The sequence below is a fragment of the Hyalella azteca genome, unplaced genomic scaffold (genome assembly GCF_000764305.2).
Source record: "Hyalella azteca isolate HAZT.00-mixed unplaced genomic scaffold, Hazt_2.0.2 contig10892, whole genome shotgun sequence".
NCBI classification, from domain to species: domain Eukaryota; kingdom Metazoa; phylum Arthropoda; class Malacostraca; order Amphipoda; family Hyalellidae; genus Hyalella; species Hyalella azteca.
The window spans coordinates 1-19,044 of NW_025940911.1; the positions used below are offsets into that span (position 1 = coordinate 1).

A 19,044-nucleotide genomic window follows, 5' to 3' on the forward strand; every position below is an offset into this window, starting at 1 on the left:
TTACTAAAGCTAAGTTAGATTATTAAGTGAAAATTATTTTACGGCAAGTTTTTCTATGATCAAAAGTTTCCCTCAAATATAAGGATATTTGATAACTGCCCTCCTCTCAGTATTTCAAAATATACAATTTACATCAGAAAACTAACTTTATTCAGATTGGTTCAGGAATGACATTTATTAGCATCCGTACGTTTTCGTTGTGAAGACGTACGTACGTTTTCCCGTTATAATCAACAACGAACCTGACTAGCGAATATTGATCGAGGGGGCAGCAGCCCATTAATATTTAAGAGCTTTGTTTTTAATTTTATTTCGTTTCTGAATTGACGTAGTGATGAGCATGGCTCTGGCGAAATACAGATGTTTTGAGTCTGTAAACGCCAGTGAGTCTAGTGGAACTTCCACTGTATCAAATGATCCTACCATAACTGCTTTGGAATCAGGAAGAATTAATGCTCAGTTTGCTCATGCTACTCACCGAACGTTCTCTACGTAGTAAAAAATAAAGGCTCTTAACAAACATAACATGTAAGGAATAATTGTCTAACCTTATTATAGAGAATATGTTTCCGATAGTGGAAACAATTATCTGACGCCGATTCATAACAATAACCTGAAAGATCAAAAATGTCCGTTGTGACCGACCCATTGTAATGACAAACTATGAGAACTTATTCCCCACATTGAAATTATCCCAGTATTTGGCACCGCAGCCTCAGTGCAACTGGTGACTGTGATTTTCAGAAAAGCTCTAACCTTAACGAAACAAAATCTGTACACTCTAAGCTCATCATATTTTAATATCTAACACTTTCTTTCTCAAATCTGTTCAGTCAATTTTGTATTCACAACTCCTTCTCAAAAATTGTTCTGTGCAGTATAAAGCAGTACTTGAAATTTAAATGAATATACAATTAAACAGCGCATTCATTTTAAAAAAGAAACTTTTACAATTCCAGTCATCGTCTGCTAGTGAACTTTGACTGCTGATCTGACTTAGAAACCAGGTACATCTAATTGGATTGATAAGAAGTTCCTAATTTAAAATAAAATATTCTTCAGGCACCTTTTAGTCATAAAATCGGATTGAAGTTCGAATTAGCCGACCTCTGACGCTTAGACTGCAAGAGCATTGTATTTTAATGCCTGATTACGATATAGCAAACAAGTATGCAGCCGGGCACGATCGCTTCCGTAGATACGAAGCAAAAAAAAAATCATGACTTCCGTGAACAACCTCATTAACGTTCTCTTTAAGAGCCCTGCAGATGAAAAATAATTCGGTGCCACGTACGCTCTTGCGTGATGAAAAGGGGATACACGAAAAAATAAAGCGATGAAAATCGTCACAATAAATATACAATAGGTTATCTTAATTTAAACTGCAAATCTATACGTTTCTTGTTTAAGAACGTTAGTAGAGCAGTATCCTATTTTGTTCCGGTGCCTAATGTTATATATTTTGTGGTCTACATGAAATCAGTGAATTATTTCATAGATAATGCTGAATTGACCAGCATCTTGGGGAATATTGAGGGTCACAAAAATCTTTTACATATTACTTAGCTAAAAAAACTTCGGAATTAAACGCATTTTTCACGATCTCAATTTGAATTGCTTGTAAAATATTCCTCTGATGATCATTCTTCGTACAGGTGTCACGAAATGAGGGAAACACTAAACATATTGAGATCACAATTTTTGAAAATGTCATAGACAATAAAAACTTGGTCGTTCAATTTTTATTATTGTAATATTGTTTATTGTTGCAGCTAATTATTATTTTATGCTTTTACATAAAATTTTTGTGGGTATAACCTTACAAAAGTAGAAAACCGTAAGGCTAGTGTGACAAAGCAGAAACCGTATGGCAGATGCCAGTTTGACTCGTAAAGCAGATGTAAATGTGACTCGTAAAGGAGATGCTGATGTGACTCGTAAAGTAGATGCTAGTGTGACAAAAACTTCTCGAACGCTTGAACTTATAAGAAGTCCTGTCTCAAAAGTAAAGAGAAGGAAAAACGTCCTCGTCGAAGCACAGGTCTGGCCAAAAGTTAAAAGTTGTCGATCTCTAAATCAAATTGATGGTGTTAATCGAATGACCGCTGTTCTTGAAATTACTGTACAGTAGACGTCAATGAATACCTAAAGAAACCCAGTTTACATACAAACTGTTCTTCGGTAGCTGTAAAAATCTGGATTACATGGAAGACCTGCAATTAGAAAAACTCCTTTCTCAAATACAAATGCTCCAAAGCTTTGGAGTGGTGTAAAAACCTACAAAATTGGTCCCGACTGTAGTGGAAAATGTGATTTTCTGTGGCGAATCAAATTACCATCGTTACTTCTGGTCGAGTCTACGTTTGGAGGAAGTTAAAAAAATTAACTCAGTACTCACTGCAGTGAGTGACAGAGAGCGCATTTTCTCGTCGACGAAAACTTGAGGTCACGGACAGACGGACATGGCGAGCATAATAGTGCATTTTTTCCATAAATGAGAAAATGCGCTAAAAAGGTTAAACAGGGGTTTAACAGATAGAGGGTAAACAAAGGTTTAACTGAACAATGGGCTAAACTCTTTTGGAAACAATTCACAATTTGTAGGAATCAATATCAGGAAGAATATTGAAGTTTTATGTAAGGTTCAAGTAAAGGACGACTCCAAATTGATTCGACAATTAACCCGAAAATGCCACCGATCCTCAACAAGGGAGAAATGAAAGCATAATGAACAATAATTTATTGAACAAAACACACTAATTGAATACTAATAAATGAGAGGTTGAAACCGGTTCTAGTGACTAAGCTAATTTGAGAATCCAACTACGAAACTAAGCACAATGCAGCAAAGACACGCAGTAATGGTAGTACACAGCAATGGTAGTACACGGCAATGGTAGTACACTGCAATGGTAGCACACGGCAATGGTAGTACACGGCAAAGATGGTACACGGCAAAGATGGTACACGGCAAAGATATTAAACACTATATTCAAACTCGAACATTAAACAGAAGCAAATGCACTAACACCCACCTAATAGGGACGCTGCAGGTGCATTCGAAAATAGTGACAGTAGGTACGCTCCGACCAAGTAACAGCAATCGAATGAGACGAACTAACACGGGCTTTAGGCCGGTAACGCCACGTCATCAAATAGCACGGTTGCCAACCCTACAAGCAGCCGTAAAACTTACGACACAAAATAAATTCAAGTAACTGAAATCATACAGGGTGAATTTCCCTTACACTGTAATTGGCGCAAAAAGGTGCTGATATTTAATATATTTCTTTGTCTTCTACGCTGATACTTAATATATTTTGTAGGGCTTATTACAGCCTATTATGAAATATTGGCAGCCAAAAATTGAACAAAATGTAAACTAAAGATGCTATTGTTCGAAACTTTGGTTTTCAGCATGCCATTGGTTCCTTGTGGCGTCTAAATTATGCAAAAGGAATTAATGACAGGCCTATCCAGGCCTATTCTTCAATGCCGAAGATACTATACTACTAATGTGCGAAAGGTTTTATGCATGTCTAAGTATAAAAAGGTTTTAAATATTCACTTAAGAACTACTTCCGTGACACAAAATTTAACGCAAAAGAACATTCTAAGATGATTCTCAAGAATACCGTACACTAAAAACTTACTCTTTTAATTAAAATAATCTCGTGACTGAGCGTGTTTATGTTTTCGACAACTAATCTTTCTGCAACAGGCACAAAAACGAAATTGCTTGTGAAATTTTATTCGTAATGAATGGCATCATGTGCTTGTTTCGGAATAGACTTTCACATTCAGCTAGTTCACAGTGATTAGAAAGAAGGTCAGGCATTAACGGTCTCAATGTATATATGCATACTATGTCCAAGAAAAAATTAAATGTTAACATCCATTTACTCTGAATTAAAGTTAATCCCCTTGCTTAGATAAAATTTTGGAAACTTGTCGGATTCAATTTTAGATCAAACTGTATATGGCTCTGAATGTTGTTAGGGAGCCGACCGTTGCTTTGACAAGCACATTCATCTCATTGCCCTCCGACAGGGCCGATGTAACGCTCTGGCCGCAGAGGCGCGTGGTAGATGGGCCGTTGAAATCGAGTCCCCCGTAGTTAACGAGGGCGTAGGAACGACTGCAGTCGCTGCTGCCAGAGGAGAACTCGAGAACATCGAAGAAAACTCGTCTTCCTGCTGGTGCCTGGTGAAATAATAACCGATTATAGAGTCCGTTTTATAGAGATTGATGATAACGATATTGTAAAGGCAACGATATGAGCCCAGCATATGAAAAATTGTCTATCAGCCCATACTGGTAGACAATATGCGAAGTTTGTTTGTTATCAAGAACTTAATTTAGAAGATATTATCAATTCTGTTACACTTATTTTCTACAATACAGATGTATACAATTTTTTAACGTATCCATCGTCTATCCTTACAAATCCATCAACATCCATCATCATTAATTATGTCTTACTAACGAAAATAATTTAATCAGCCAAAAAACACATTGAAAACGTAAATGAAGGTTCGATTGACTCACCCTGATCCACCACTGACAGTAGGGACTTGTAGGGAAGGAAGTTGGCAGATAAAGCTCACCGGATGCTCCATCGCGAAGTTTGATCAACTAGGAACAGAAACATAACTTTAATCTCACATTTTCGTAATCGTTGTGCCACGTCATACAAGTATCAATATATTATCATCAAAATATATCAAAGTAGTAACGCTTTGCTAGGCGTATGAGTAGACAGAAATTTTTGTCATATGTAGTCGTTGTAATATGGTTTGACTTTAAAGTCATAACGACAGCTAACTGTTCCCTTTAAACAGGGGGGATTTATAAATACAATAACACTTATTTCTCAAGAGTGCAAAAAGCTTCGAAGTTTCCATGAGGTAGACGAATCGTCTTGCTTGAACCACACCTGCTGGCAATCGTTGTTCTTTGCTTCCATGTATATGTAGAACGGATTTTGATCGAAGAGCCAGAAAGCGCTATACTCAAAAGTGACTCTCGTAGATGGAAAAATAATTTCTTGAGACGTACTCTGGCCGTTTATGCTGAAGTCAATGAAAAATTAATTGCACAGCTTAAATAACTTTCCCATAAAAACTGGAAAATTATATTTATAATTATTGTTATAAACAAAACTTATTTCGATGCAAGATTTACACCGGATTATGAAAGTTATTCGCAGCCTTGACCACTATATAAGACATCTTACCAGTTCTACAATTTAATAGGTAAATTACGAATGTGTTCTTAGAAAATTATGGAACATTTGGAACGGTCACAGTGTATATTATTATTCAATTCAAAAGTTTTCTCACTCAAAAGCATCAAGTTGCAATATCACAAGTTGCAATATCAATAATCTTTCGTGATAGATTTTCATGTAACCTCTCTATCCTCAGTCAGAAATCCAGGACGTCTCACCGATGCTCTAAACAAGACGCTTGTGGTGAGAGAAGGAGGTGGCGCAAGGGTATCATCGGGAGAAAAATTCGAAGGAATATCTCTGGCCGCCTCTCCACGAAGGTCTCAAAAATTTGATGACCAGGTCCTATACTTTCAAAAAAAGTTAAGAGATCGTAAGTTCATCAGCCATGCAATCATTGACCGCCTTTGAAGCAAAACCCACCAATTGTAGACAAGAATTTAGAGCGTAAGTACAGACGTTCACTTAGCGAGTTTTGAAAGTATTCACCCCAGGTTTTACGTGCTTGTTAGTGGAGGAGGGTGTTTATAGACGGGATGTCGCATGGTTCACGTAGGGTAGGGTCTGACTTTGTACCAGTGTGTGGTTGCGAATAATCATATGCCAATCATATGCCAATAATCATATAATCATATGTTTTGGATTTATTTTTTTTTCCGGTCGTACCTCCAATTAGGATACTTATATTTTGAATGAGGTATGCCAGGGTATTGGGCACATGTCATCAACATAATATCTATCGATAAATCAAGGCTAATTTTGCGCATAAACCAAAAAAATATTTGACTGTGAAGGTCAATCGCCCAATCCACTCCTATAGTCACTCGCTACACCTACTAGCCAAAGCGAACTGTTCTGAATATCTGACTGGGTTACAGTTGCTCACTTTCTTGGGGGAATTAATGAAGATTTTTTTTTAACTTACCTTCTCTTATCTTTGTAGACGCCGCTGATCGCCATGTAGTCGAACCAGCCAAAATTCGGGGTCACAGGTAAGAACCTCAGAAAACGAGGTTCGGTCTGCGCATATATTTACAAAATTGCNCACTCTTTTACCATATGGAAATAGAACCTGAATCTGTACGACCAATAACCTGTACGACCTGACCAATAACCAGTAACAATAGCCGAGTAAGTTGAATGGTTGTACAAAGGACAACATAGAGTGAATCACAGAATACCTTCAGATTGAGCACATTGATGCGCACGTATATATATATATCAATATCTTGAGCACATTAATGCTCAAGATAAATATATAAAATAGGCTGCAACTGTCTGAAGTAAAACCATCGATGTTTTCAGTATTTATCAAAAGTATACTCCTCCCTGGATCGTGAATTTATAATTGAACCTCTACTTCAACCTCACATTAAAAATGTAAGCAAATTCAATTGAATCATGAATATAAAATCATAAGCATTCTAACAGAAAAAATAATAATAAAAATGCGAATTGCCGCGAATTATTCCAAAATAATTTTTAAAATTTCTTCCCTTTTAAACGTGTTAATTTTACCTTTTAAACGTGTTAATTCACACCAGGCAGAAATTAATAATTATATTCAATTCAATTTTTCATATTCAATTCAATGGTAACTAATGTATGGAAAACATTACGGCGTACCGTATTGAATGTGATGTAGCAATAAGAGCTGGGCGGGTGCGGAGATGGGTACCGAGGGCTCAGGATGTAGGTGTAATAATCGTTGCTGATCACTCGGCAGGTCCCCTTGCCAGACGACACGAGAGGAATGGTGCCTGTGTTGATTATCTCGATGAGGCTAGACATGGTAGTGGTGGGGTTGATGGTGGTGGTAGAGGGGGTTGTGGCATCGGTGAGGGAAGTTCTGCGTAAAAAATAGACAATGGCATCAGAATTTTAGCGTGTAGCCGCACTTTTTCACCAAAGCCTCATCTGCCTTCGTAAACTTTACGTCCAGTGAGATAGAAAATAACTTTACAATCCATCAATGCATTCGAAAAAACGACTGTTGAACTTCAAACTTCCCCTCAACACCACACTAAAATTATCACCTTATGCAGTTATGCAATCTTACCCTTCTCTGGCTTCTCCATGTTTGACATCGGGGTACTCTTTTTCGCCCGGAAACACACCTCGCGAAGCTGCAAGGACGACATAGAATGATTCCTAGATTGTACAGTAATTTATATTTACATATTAGACAATTTTTGATCACAGCTTTTTTGTCCAAATGCTTACCTGATAATTCATGAAGTTGACTGTCCTCCTTTTCCCCCAAGATGAGATCTGTGAGCGCGATTACGAGAAGGAATGGCACTAGGGAACTCATGATGGTTGCTCTGAACGAGCGTCTCAGCCCTAACACCTAAATACACTGAGCCCTACCAGTTTTAACGGGGCTAACTTCGCATCAATCGTTTCGGATTCATGAGTAAGGTATGCAGTTAATCATACGTGTCAAAATAAAACTTCCTCGTGAAGTTCGCTTTTTGTTGCTTTTGATTTAAAGTGTTCGCCAGAAAACATTGGATTTTTTGTTCAGATTTTATACTGTTGCGGCGTGAATTCGGGGATGGACGTGTATGATAAAAAATCATCTGTAGAGGTAAACTCAGATCCTTTGACCAAAGAATGAAATATGATCGAGGCAATGAAAATTGAAGTGCATAGCAGCATTGACACGAGTGGCTTTATATCACATATGCTAACATTTGGCTGGGAAAAAGCTAGAAGCGGCAGACCAGTCATTTCCACACATCAAATTGCTTCACGCAATTATTCTTTCTCAGATATAACTAATAGCAGGGCCGAAAGATTCTATTGAGTTGTGTCAGCAGCACCGTAGGCAGTCTCTGCGCCGCTTCCAAAGGAAAATTAATTAATGCCATTTTATGTCTAAAACCGTAGAGCATAGGCAGGGAAATGACCCTGCAGAGTTGCTACATTTTTCAGCTGTCCATCCCATTCAGAGCATTGATCAGAAAAAAATATTGTTCCATAGCAGTTCATGATAGTATTGTCCACACAGTTTTGTGAATACATAGTTCAATGATTATTTTACTTTCTCTAACACTTTTCGGATGCCGTATATTTACTTTATGGGCCATAATAGGATGCACAATTTGTTTGAATATCCCATGAAGTGCCATTAACTTTGAATAAAACTAGCCAAGTAGGACTTTGTAGACACAATTCTCTAGACTCGTCCAAGATGTCGCGTAGATTGAAAAACGTAGCGTATGTCCTCGAATGACCGTATAATGGCTTGGCCACAATATTCAAACATTCTTTTCTTCGTGAGCAAATATCTCACACATAAGTCAGTAGCACTTCACAGGATTTAAATTTATTCAGGTGGTAGTGTGATCTCTGGCATGTTTCTATGAGAGGCTTATTTGCTTCTGCATTACGCTCCATTAAGCGCCTGCAGGGTGCCACAGTATACGTCAGACTACCATGCAACACAGGCCGCATAGTCTTATAGGTTAATGTATAGATGTTCTTACTCAATCCGTAATTATTTTTTTTTCTTAGACCTAATAATGTTTTTGATGAATAATAATTGATCTGACATAGAGTCATTAAGCTTAAACAGCAACTGAATAGAGAGACGGCCTACGCCAATGTTCGAAGGCCTTAGAAGCAAACAGTATAATCATCGTTTCTTCATCGTTCAAGAGACCAGTTCCCATGACAGTTCAAAAATTTACAGATTACAAGTACTTTCAATGGCAAAAAGCTAAATTTAGAGGATAGACATAATATAAAAGTACGTAAAAATACGGAGTTTGGAACATAAATACATATATCGATTTAACAATTTCGAGTAGATAAGAACATTTAGTGTTGCTATAAAGGTAAGGTTTAAAAAATATGCAACGATTTAAAAACTTCAAATCCGAGGCACCGGAGGTGGAACCAACAATATAAAAATCAAATTTTTTATCAGGCTGACATATAACCGAGTCTTTCTTTATCGCTAGGTCTCTCAACAGACAAAAATGAAGAGATTGAAAACAGACGAGAAAAATACGAGAAAAGCATGTGCTTTCATCAAGTTTCTTATCTTGCCCATGCATATTGCTCGAATTATTTCAAGCCCGTATTTTGTCATAGATATATTGATGGCACATTTCTAATCTTTTGGCATCCCTCTCACGCAGCCTTTCCTTCGCTTATTTGAACTTGGAAAATACAGTAATAAAATTAAACATGAGATGGAACCAACCTCATTTTTTTATTATCTGGTTTATGAATTAAGTTCAACGATAGGGTTGAACCTTAAATTATGTTCGTCGGAAACCGACTTTTGCCGGTCGAAGAACTAGTTTCTCCAGCTTCTTGTCGTTTCATTTATATTAAGTCCTTCATACGAATGTTTCGATAATGCCAAAATTGGGTGTACTTAAGCATTTCGTAACTTCTTGTGCGTATAGTAATAGAAGATATACGTTTTCTTAACGATGTTTTGATAATCCGGCCCCAGGTATGTATTGTGGTGTTTCTAGCGTGGTCTTCGTGGTGTTTCTAGCGGTCTAGCGTAGCTCTGAAGCTGAGTTTAGTTAGACATTTTTATAAAGAGCGTTTGTTACAAAGCTTGTTAAAGAGTGTACTTTGTGGCCGACGATCGACTGCGCTCCCCTCAGATTTCATGATTTTGTAATCGCATATTCTTTTAGTTACGAAAACCTTTTCTTTAAAATGCTCACATTTCTTATCCGCTAAAAATTGTAAATTGCTAGGTTTTTTCATGCTGCTTGCTTGATACTAGAAGGCAACGATGAAAATGGCTTATGTACATAAATTCACCATGCATGTGCCAGCTGCAATGCGCGATTGAGAATCTCAGTCAATTTAAATTCATATGACAAGCTCAGAATCCAATGATAATTTATTACTATACTCGATTATCAAAAATCTAGTCTTCCGCTTTGGCAGGAGAAAGGTAACTTGTGAAAATTATGACATATTTTGCTATGCCTCAAGTCCTGTTTGTTTCAAACAGGAGGTTAGCCTGGACAGGAGATAAGGAAAACTCGACTAGAAGGCTGCATAATGTTATCAAAACTTGCGAATTAATTCAATTAGGGTTCATAAATCTAAATGACGAGTTATTCTTTAAAAAAAAGTAATTAATTCATTTCAGGGAGTTCACGGCGACGGAAACTAAAGAGTCAATAAAAAGTCATAACAATAACATTCTACCAAGAAGAACAAATTTAAGGGTAAGTAAATACTTTAAGTAAAGTATTCAACACTGAGAAGTATTTTCATCGCAAACGCCCAAGAGTATCATGATTTATAAAAAATATTATATGAAATTCATTTAATTAAAAAGTCTTTGCTCAGAAAAATTTTTGTTGCGAGTCCACAATATTTCCGAATTTTCTACAAGTAAATGAAATCATTAACTGGTAGAAATTTTTTCTGTGTTAATAAAATATATTTTCTAGCTTCATTTGCGTTTTGAGCCTATTGTAGTCGAGTACGTATTCATTTATATAGGAATTTTCACTGAAAATAATAAGCCTCGTGCATGATCAGCAACTTGAGGTATGAAGCGTTGACTTCACTGATGAGGTTAAAAGATTGCTGCAGATATCTTACAAAAATGTCGAATTTATCACATAAGAAGTACAATTTCAGCCATTTATGTCACATTTTACTACGAAATCATACAGATACATAATTTTTCGTTATTAATTCAAGTTTTTGAACTCACTACATATCATGAACCAAAGAACTAAAATCGTTTACAACTCAACTAATATCTGCCGTAAAGTAATGTGGGCTTCAATTTAAACTTTTCGCTGGATCAATTAAATTAGTTGTGCATAAATGGCATGCATACTCACTCTCCCTTTTGGTCCTAACAAGTTACCAACGCACAGACGAGAAACCCCAACAGTTCAATTGATGAATCGCAACGCTCTACGCTTCACTGAAGCATTAAACTTTGAACTCGAATTAAATTCTAAAAACGAAATCAGAATAGCCGAACCAAGCAATTTCATAGAGGTTGTGAAGTGCTTGAAATTACATACGATCATATTCTGTAAGAACTGGATCAAGGACGGAAAGCAGAAAAGGAAGAGTATATTCTGAAATGCAATCATGTTTCTTTTCATCACCTAACATGCAAGATTACACGTGCATGTAAATTTGCATCTGCCCACATCCGTATATCAAAAGCGTTGTTTCATTCGCGCTTGCATTCACGACACTTGCCGAAAGAAAGCCTGTGAATAAACAAAATTAACCTGCATTTCTTAGACGCAATAATATACTGGGCAAGATTTTCTCATAAAATATTCGATTAAACATGACCTTCCTATTGTGTTCTGAAATTGTTTGTTCTGAACGTCATATGAATTATTGAGCATTCATTAATGAATTATGGAAAGCAGGTTAGCCTGGACACACCTGAGGCTGAGAAAAGTCTAACTACAGCATGCATAAAGAGACTAAAAATTTCTTGTTCATTTAGTTGGGAACACGCAACGGAAGACGAGGTTCCTAAGCAAGATGCTGGCTCTAACCCGACTTCAAATACTTTCGATTTTATTGCTTTCAGTCGCATCTATAAAGGTACTTCATGTAAATGAAATTGATTTGAACTAGGTTACCGCTAAATGGTTGAGATTGTTGGGAAAAATTTTATTTGTTAGATAAAAGAATGTGTTACAAATTTTCCACCACAGTTTAAAATGTACTGATTCAGAGAGTCGGAATTAACGATTCACATTAATTTAACTTGGTATTTAATCCATCGGAAGGAATTGAGATCTCTCATTTCGAACATACAAAGGTTAAAAGTATGAACTACACCAAATGATATTCTTAATGCTATACTATGTATAGATAACGAGTCGATTTCTTCAAAAGCCACATCATGACGTGGAATACAACCGGGACTCCTTTGAAGGCGAACTGACGAAGATTCATCGGGAGTTACTACGTCAACGCAGAGCCGTCCAAGTCCATCCCAGGCGAAGAGGTCACTATAAAGATGTCCACGACAGAATTGGCCAAGGTGAGATCAAATCCTCAAGTTGTGCAGGGACGGAATGGTCGTTAGAATAAGCCCGGGTCCACACCATAACTACTACCAAATGGCCGGGTTCGCACCATACAGAAGAATAGTTTTAGCGATGTATCCTGTAAGCATAATCATGTTTGGCAGCACTTCAGGACTCACACTATTTAACTTTCATTTGATCTTTTCCAATTTACTTCATTAAGAATGTCGGATCTTGACAAGAATAAGCAACCTAAACGTTACTGGGGTGCATATTCTTGACAAGAACATTACTGAGGTGTGCATTCTTAACAAGATTAATTGAATGATTTTGATTACCAAATGATTTTGGTAATCAAGGAGATTCTGGACAATTACCAAATGATTTTGATTGCTGTACAACTCACAATAAATAACCCACAAAATTGTCTAAAACGAAGGCGCAGCCGTAGGCCACAAATTTAACATAAGCCATGGCGGCAATGCCCAACCTAGCATGCAATAACTTTTCTAAGCCACAGAACTAGAAGTAGCAGAATACGCTGGAACACCATACTCCAGAGTCCAGACTAAATGACACACTGCTGAATGATGGAAACATCGTAGCTCTTCAGCCGATGCTTTAGCATGGTCGCTCATTATCAGGGTAGTTCTGCATCCGGGTGCACCAACTCCCTTCTGCCTAACCTATTCACGCTGTCCCGGCTCACAACCGTCTTGCAATCAATGCATGGCTCTACAATCTCACCTGAACCGTCTTTTTTCGCCTCCTGCAGCCAACGAGTTCAGGTTAGGTCCACTAAGTTATATTTTGTGTGGATAAATGTTGCAACTTGGGTAGGTTAGGCCCGAAGAGGCTGTGCGAGATGCAGTATGACCATGCTTAATTATTGGTCATGCTTGAGCGGTGACTATGGACATCCGGCGCTATGGGCTTTGAACAATTGACTTCATAGGCTTCTATGCACTCTACCGTGTTTACATACGGAAAGAAATATGAACTAATTGTGAAGTTGGGCCTACCTGGACTCCAGCATCCGCCACTTCCAGAACTCCTAAAATCAGTTACATTTCCAGAAAAGGCAATCAGAGTAAATAGTCTCTCTTATCATCCAACTTTATTATCTCTCGAATCATATATTATAACCGTACCTTAGAACACGATCAATGCTTCCGTGACGGATATTAAACAACAATATATTAAATAGGTTCAAAATTACTTGGGAAATTGCAACAAAACTACCCTACACGATACATTCAATTCCTCTTATAGTCAATTCATGGGAATATTTAAAATTTACAGTCTTAGTTCATCAAAAGGCCCTCCTATTCCTACAAAATTTGAAGCATCAGCCCTAAATTTAGTCTCCTCTTCAACTGGCATTTATTGTTTCTATGGCGACTCTCGCCATATAATAGGTCCTTCTGCGTCGTTGAATGCAACCAACTTCTGACTGTCATACACTTTAATCTTCAAACGTAACTTGAATCCACTTTTATTTTTTTGTGCCTAACAGCAGGACGCACTTCATGGAAATCTCTAAAGCTTTTCATATCTTTCCCTGTTGTCTCAACACCTTTCCGAAACATTCCAGATACCACATCAATCGGTCAGACGCCTGAACCTCTGATTACAATAGACTCATTAGTGACGCTGAGTACTGCCGAATCAACAGCTCCTCCACCAACTACCGATTCAACTGAGGCCTTCGATACTGCAACATTTTTAACTGAGCCAACTTTAGATACCATCCCAACTATGTTTACAACAACTCCTACAACCAAATCAACCTCCACTACAACCACTGCCCTCCCAATTACCATTTCCTTCCAAACTACGACTACCGCCACTTCCACTGCTCCCGCTACTTCCGCATCCACAACTACTATTATCACTTCTCTCCCGACATCCACAACCACGCCTCCTCCAATTACCATTTCCTTCCAAACTACGACTACCGCCACTTCCACTGCTCCCGCTACTTCCGCATCCACAACTACTATTTTCACTTCTCTCCCGACATCCACAACCACGCCTCCTACGACTACCACAACCACGCCTCCCACCACTACCACAACCACGCCTCCCACCACTACCACTACTACTCCTACCACCACAACCACGAAGATCCCAGTCATAGTAACTCCCGACTTCAACGCTACCATCTCTGGCAGATGCACTCTCCTTACAATTTCTCCGTCACACTACCAACTGCTCAGTCCTAACTACCCCAGACGCTACAAGCCAAATGAACGGTGCAAGATCGTCATCACGCCGGTAAGACTACCATCGTATTTATTGTTTCTTTATCAAGGAAATTTACTGAATAACAAATGAGTGGTTATTTATGGATTATTATACTCTTTTATAACATTATTATAGTTATGCAACATTTTCGCTCGTTTCTTTAGCATATAATTCATATGTTAACTAAGCTTCGCGTATCCCAGAAAAGACCGCGATTGATGAAAGTGACGCCGTCGGTGAAGCGCCTTGGCGTCGATGACAGACTGATCATCAAGTCTCCGTACAAGAATACGCTCAGGTAAAGTAACGGATGTGTCAATCATTCTATTTATCAACAGTGACATATAACAATGAAATACTTCTAATATTGAATTATGTTACAGGGTTATTCAAAATGATGGACCCAAGTTAATAAATTCATATATGCATATGTATAAATTCAAAATTAATAATTCATCCATCAATGGAATGTGAAAGATTCCATTTTTTACAGATTTATAAGTGTTCAATATGTCTCCCTCGAGTTTCACGGCAAACATCTAAACGGTAACCAATTATTCATTTTGAATCTATACTCAAATAATACGAGTTTATTAAATTGGGTACATCATTTTAAATAACCCTGTATATTCGTCATCTTTTCAGCGAGTCGGAACAAAAGTTCAGGTGGATATCGAGGTTTACAATCACTGCTAGATCAATAATTTGTTGTAAAATTACATCTAGTATACTTGAAACGTTCGATGGACATTAATTAATCGAAAAATAAAGACTGAATTTCTAGTTCTATGATTTAGTATTTATCTTGATTTGAAGCCATTTCTTTCTCTCTGAGATTGTTTTATTGAAAGTTTCGCCTGTATTATATATTTGCAACAAACCAATGACTTGGTAATTCGCATTAAATGATCCTTATTAATGTCATAAACAATTAATTACATGAACTGTTTCAGGTTGACGAAAAATTACACGAGATCGGAATTGTATCCGACGGCCGCACTGGAGATCACGTTTCGAGCCGCCAAGGTGAAACAGGGACGAAATTTCACGATCGACCTGGAGGTTCTTACCAACAAGTGCAACCGCGTAAGTCAAAATATCTTTACCAATTTCCATTTGATTTTGAAAACTTGTTTCAATTCCAACAGTTTTAAAAACGAAACATGGCTTTAAAAATACGAAAATTTGGAAATACTTGGATTCGATTTTTGTCTACCATGAATTTTTCTTTTATAATGTATCTCAATCGCACACATTATCAACAGTTTATTTTACGCATCAATATATAGAAAATCTAATTTACATAAACACATAGATTATGAATTTCTATAAAAAATTTAATAGGTCTATTGCATGGTTGTTAAAAAATGAGTTGCTGAATGATGGTTGTTGATTTTTATTAAATATTTGCTCCAGATAATCTCCATACCCGAAGGGGGGTCTGGCACGTTGGAATTACCCGGAAATTTTGCATCGCAGCCGCAGTGCGAATGGTGGCTTAAGGTAAGCTAGAGGAGAGCCAACATTTTTATTCACCACATACATCATTGTCCGGTGTCAATCTGGCGTCTCATTACATTCATTATAAGTATATTATAAGATATGATTATCCGTATAATTGAGACTCGATATTCACTTGACTTGATAGAGATTGATGGAAAAGTACTAGACCTGAGTCAGCGCCTGGACATCACGTGATTAATCACCCGATCAGCCGTGATCTATAAAAGGGCTGGGAACCTTAGTAAGGACTCCGCAGAAGCTGACAAGTACGCACTCCACGATGTAACTCGCGTTAGAGCTAATGCAACCTAACGGTCCACGTCTTAGCTTTACCTGTATTGTATCACTCACATATTACCACCCCGTATCAAGATAAGTTTTCCAGACAGATGATGTCTTACTTATCACTCACGCACTTAGTCATGAATCCTTAAGTCTGGAGGAGCATAACAATATAACCGGGACATCATACATTCAAGCTACATTATGTAACTAGTACAACAAATTGGTTAGTGTTTAAATGCACAGATTTGTGTAAATATGTTGTAATTTTTTAGTCTTTTATTGTTTGCAGTTTAATATTGAAATAATTTTAGCGTTTATAATCAGAATAATTATTGTCAACTGTTTTACCTTAATTGCATGAGTCACGTGGAGGTTGCGATGCTAAAAATAAGCACAATTTCAAAATAATTGACGAACGTTAGTCCTTATTTTATAACAACATTATTTATCAAATACATGCAGCTCTAAGTAAATTGAATTTGATGTTTTGATATAAAATAGAACTATTCTTCAGGCTCCCGCAGGCCGCAAAATCGAGTTGAAGTTTGAAGAAGCTGATCTCCAACGCCTCAACTGCAGGAAGAACTACGTTGTAGTGAACACCCAAGGCCTGCCTGACTATGATATGAAAAACAAATATACGGCCGGCAACAATCGCTTCTGTAGAAACGAAGCGGCAAAAACCCTGACCTCCGTAGGCAACCGCATGAACGTTCTCATCAACGCCCGGCCTGCGAAAATGAATTTCCGCGCCACGTACACTCTCGTGTGATGTTACGAGGATGTTTGAACATTTAAAAGTTGTAAAATCTTTCTAAATATTGGTCATTCGATTGTGGAAATGTTACAAACACAATGCGTTAAATTGTTTGACCTCAATTCTGTTTTATTCAAAACATCTCCAGTGTCATTTAAATTTTAGGAGAAACGTTAGCTGTGCACCCATCTAACTTGCAATAAAAATACTTACATCTAAAAAATTTGGTTTTAATTTCCCCAAATTCCCTTAAGGCGTCATAAATCTACAAAAAAAAACTTTTATTAAGAAAATTAATAGCCGGGCATATATTGGAATAGTTATGTAAAAAAATTTGCCATTAGAGCATTCTTGGAGACGTCAATACGAAAACACTGGCTTTCCTTCCATTATCAGATCTATAACGTACTGCAGTGCAGGTACAAAGGAATGGGAAAACCATAAGATTACTTTTTATTAATATGACAGTTTTTATTTAGGTTGTATAGGGAGCGTTAAAACTCGTTGGTTATTCGTCTAAATTTGTCAGTGCTATAACCAATGATTTAGCCTTTGTTTAACTCCTATTGAGGAAAAAAATTATTTGTTTGCTCATATAATATTTTTTTTAATTCTATGCTCGTATCAATAACAAAATCTGTAAATGGACACATGCTTGTTTCTGCATGAGTCACCATTATATTATGCCAAAACTTTTGCAGTACGAAAATAATAAGGCACCCAAAATCAGCGTAAAAACATCTTCTGTTGAAGTAATGCTTGTCGCTATTTGACCGGGTGCAAACCCAATACACAATGCCGTCGTCGGTAATTGAAGCTGTCATTACCGGAATACAGCCGCTCACCGTCGTTTACGGTAATTACCTCACCGCCGCTCTTCGCCGTTCACCGCCGTTCTTCTCCGTTCACCGCCGTTCTCCGCCGTTCACCGCCGTCATCGCGTAATCGGTCGCCTGCTGGATACCACATCACAGTCGTGCGCGGCGGTGATGCGCATCACCGTGCAGTCAGCCCTAAATGTTTCTCTGCCCAGCTGCTGGCATTCGCGAATTCGCCGGAAAACGGATTTGACCCGTAAAAACGGACTTTTGAACGCCGGTAGTGGGAGGCATGATGTGTCTAGCGTGATGTTCAATTTTGATTTTAAGAAGCAATTTAAAAGTCTTACGGAACTTAACAATTTCAAATACCTGTCCAACTTCTGAATGATGAAGGAGTCTGATAGCTTGACTGACAGTGAATTAGAGAAAAATTTTGAAAATATGCAAAAATTAAGAGTTGATTTAAAAACACCATAAGAAGTTTCTAGGATTTGGAAAATTATGCACTTTGTCAAATAGTTTGTCATCATATTTGATCAGTAAACTGACAATGATGGTAAATTTTGCATAGCTGATGAGCTTATCGCATCGCAATGTGCCTAGATCTGGAAACAAATGCGTGGTTTGGACATCAAACCCTAGATGGATATTGAATTCATGTCGGTAGTGCCAATGAATATCCCGAGTTTGAAGCAAATGCCTAAATATTTGCTAGCCTTCGCAGCTACATATTTGGTTAAGCAGGTTTTCGCCATTCAATTCTCACATAGCAGTGAAATGGACTTGACTTTAAAAATCATCGTGATTTTCGGTTGAAGCTTAACGATGTTAAACCAAATCTATAACCAGCTTGGCTGACGCTCATCATGTTCGGCCTTCCCATCAGCACCACAGTATTTATGTATAATTAAAGTCACATCACTTTCTATAAATGAATAAATTTTAAGATTTCAAGAATCGAAATTCTTTTTAGGTAGGTAAATCTTTTCCTCTTCATTTTCGCATTTTGACCTGTTTATTTTGGACTTAATTTTCAAACATTGATTAAAGTTCAACCTAATCTTCATTTGATTAGATCTTTATGACATTTCGCTTTATTGTTGATCATAAATAATGTCAATATAATGATGTAATAAGTTTTTTCACCAATTTTATGTATGCTGGGAGAAAGTCGGCGTTAACATATATTCTATCTAG

At 37.4% G+C, this 19,044-nt stretch overlaps 2 protein-coding genes across 2 annotated transcripts; one reads left to right on the plus strand and one right to left on the minus strand.

Annotated features, from left to right (window-relative positions):
* Window positions 1-3,735: 3,735 nt before the first annotated feature.
* On the minus strand, window positions 3,736-7,580 carry LOC108665869. The gene is made up of 7 exons (XM_018152677.2): window positions 7,454-7,580; window positions 7,290-7,356; window positions 6,857-7,079; window positions 6,156-6,250; window positions 4,937-5,072; window positions 4,549-4,635; window positions 3,736-4,203 (listed from the first exon to the last, which is right to left on the minus strand). Exons 1-7 carry the CDS (start codon window positions 7,542-7,544, stop codon window positions 3,964-3,966), a joined length of 939 nt encoding a protein of 312 aa, XP_018008166.1. The 5' UTR covers window positions 7,545-7,580; the 3' UTR covers window positions 3,736-3,963.
* A 4,127-nt stretch (window positions 7,581-11,707) lies between these two features.
* Window positions 11,708-17,043, plus strand: LOC108665865 (cell wall protein DAN4). The gene is made up of 7 exons (XM_018152674.2): window positions 11,708-11,803; window positions 12,101-12,248; window positions 13,829-14,511; window positions 14,685-14,779; window positions 15,435-15,567; window positions 15,898-15,984; window positions 16,784-17,043. The coding sequence occupies exons 1-7, from the start codon at window positions 11,741-11,743 to the stop codon at window positions 17,039-17,041; spliced, it is 1,467 nt and encodes a 488-aa protein (XP_018008163.1). The 5' UTR covers window positions 11,708-11,740; the 3' UTR covers window positions 17,042-17,043.
* Window positions 17,044-19,044: the final 2,001 nt, after the last annotated feature.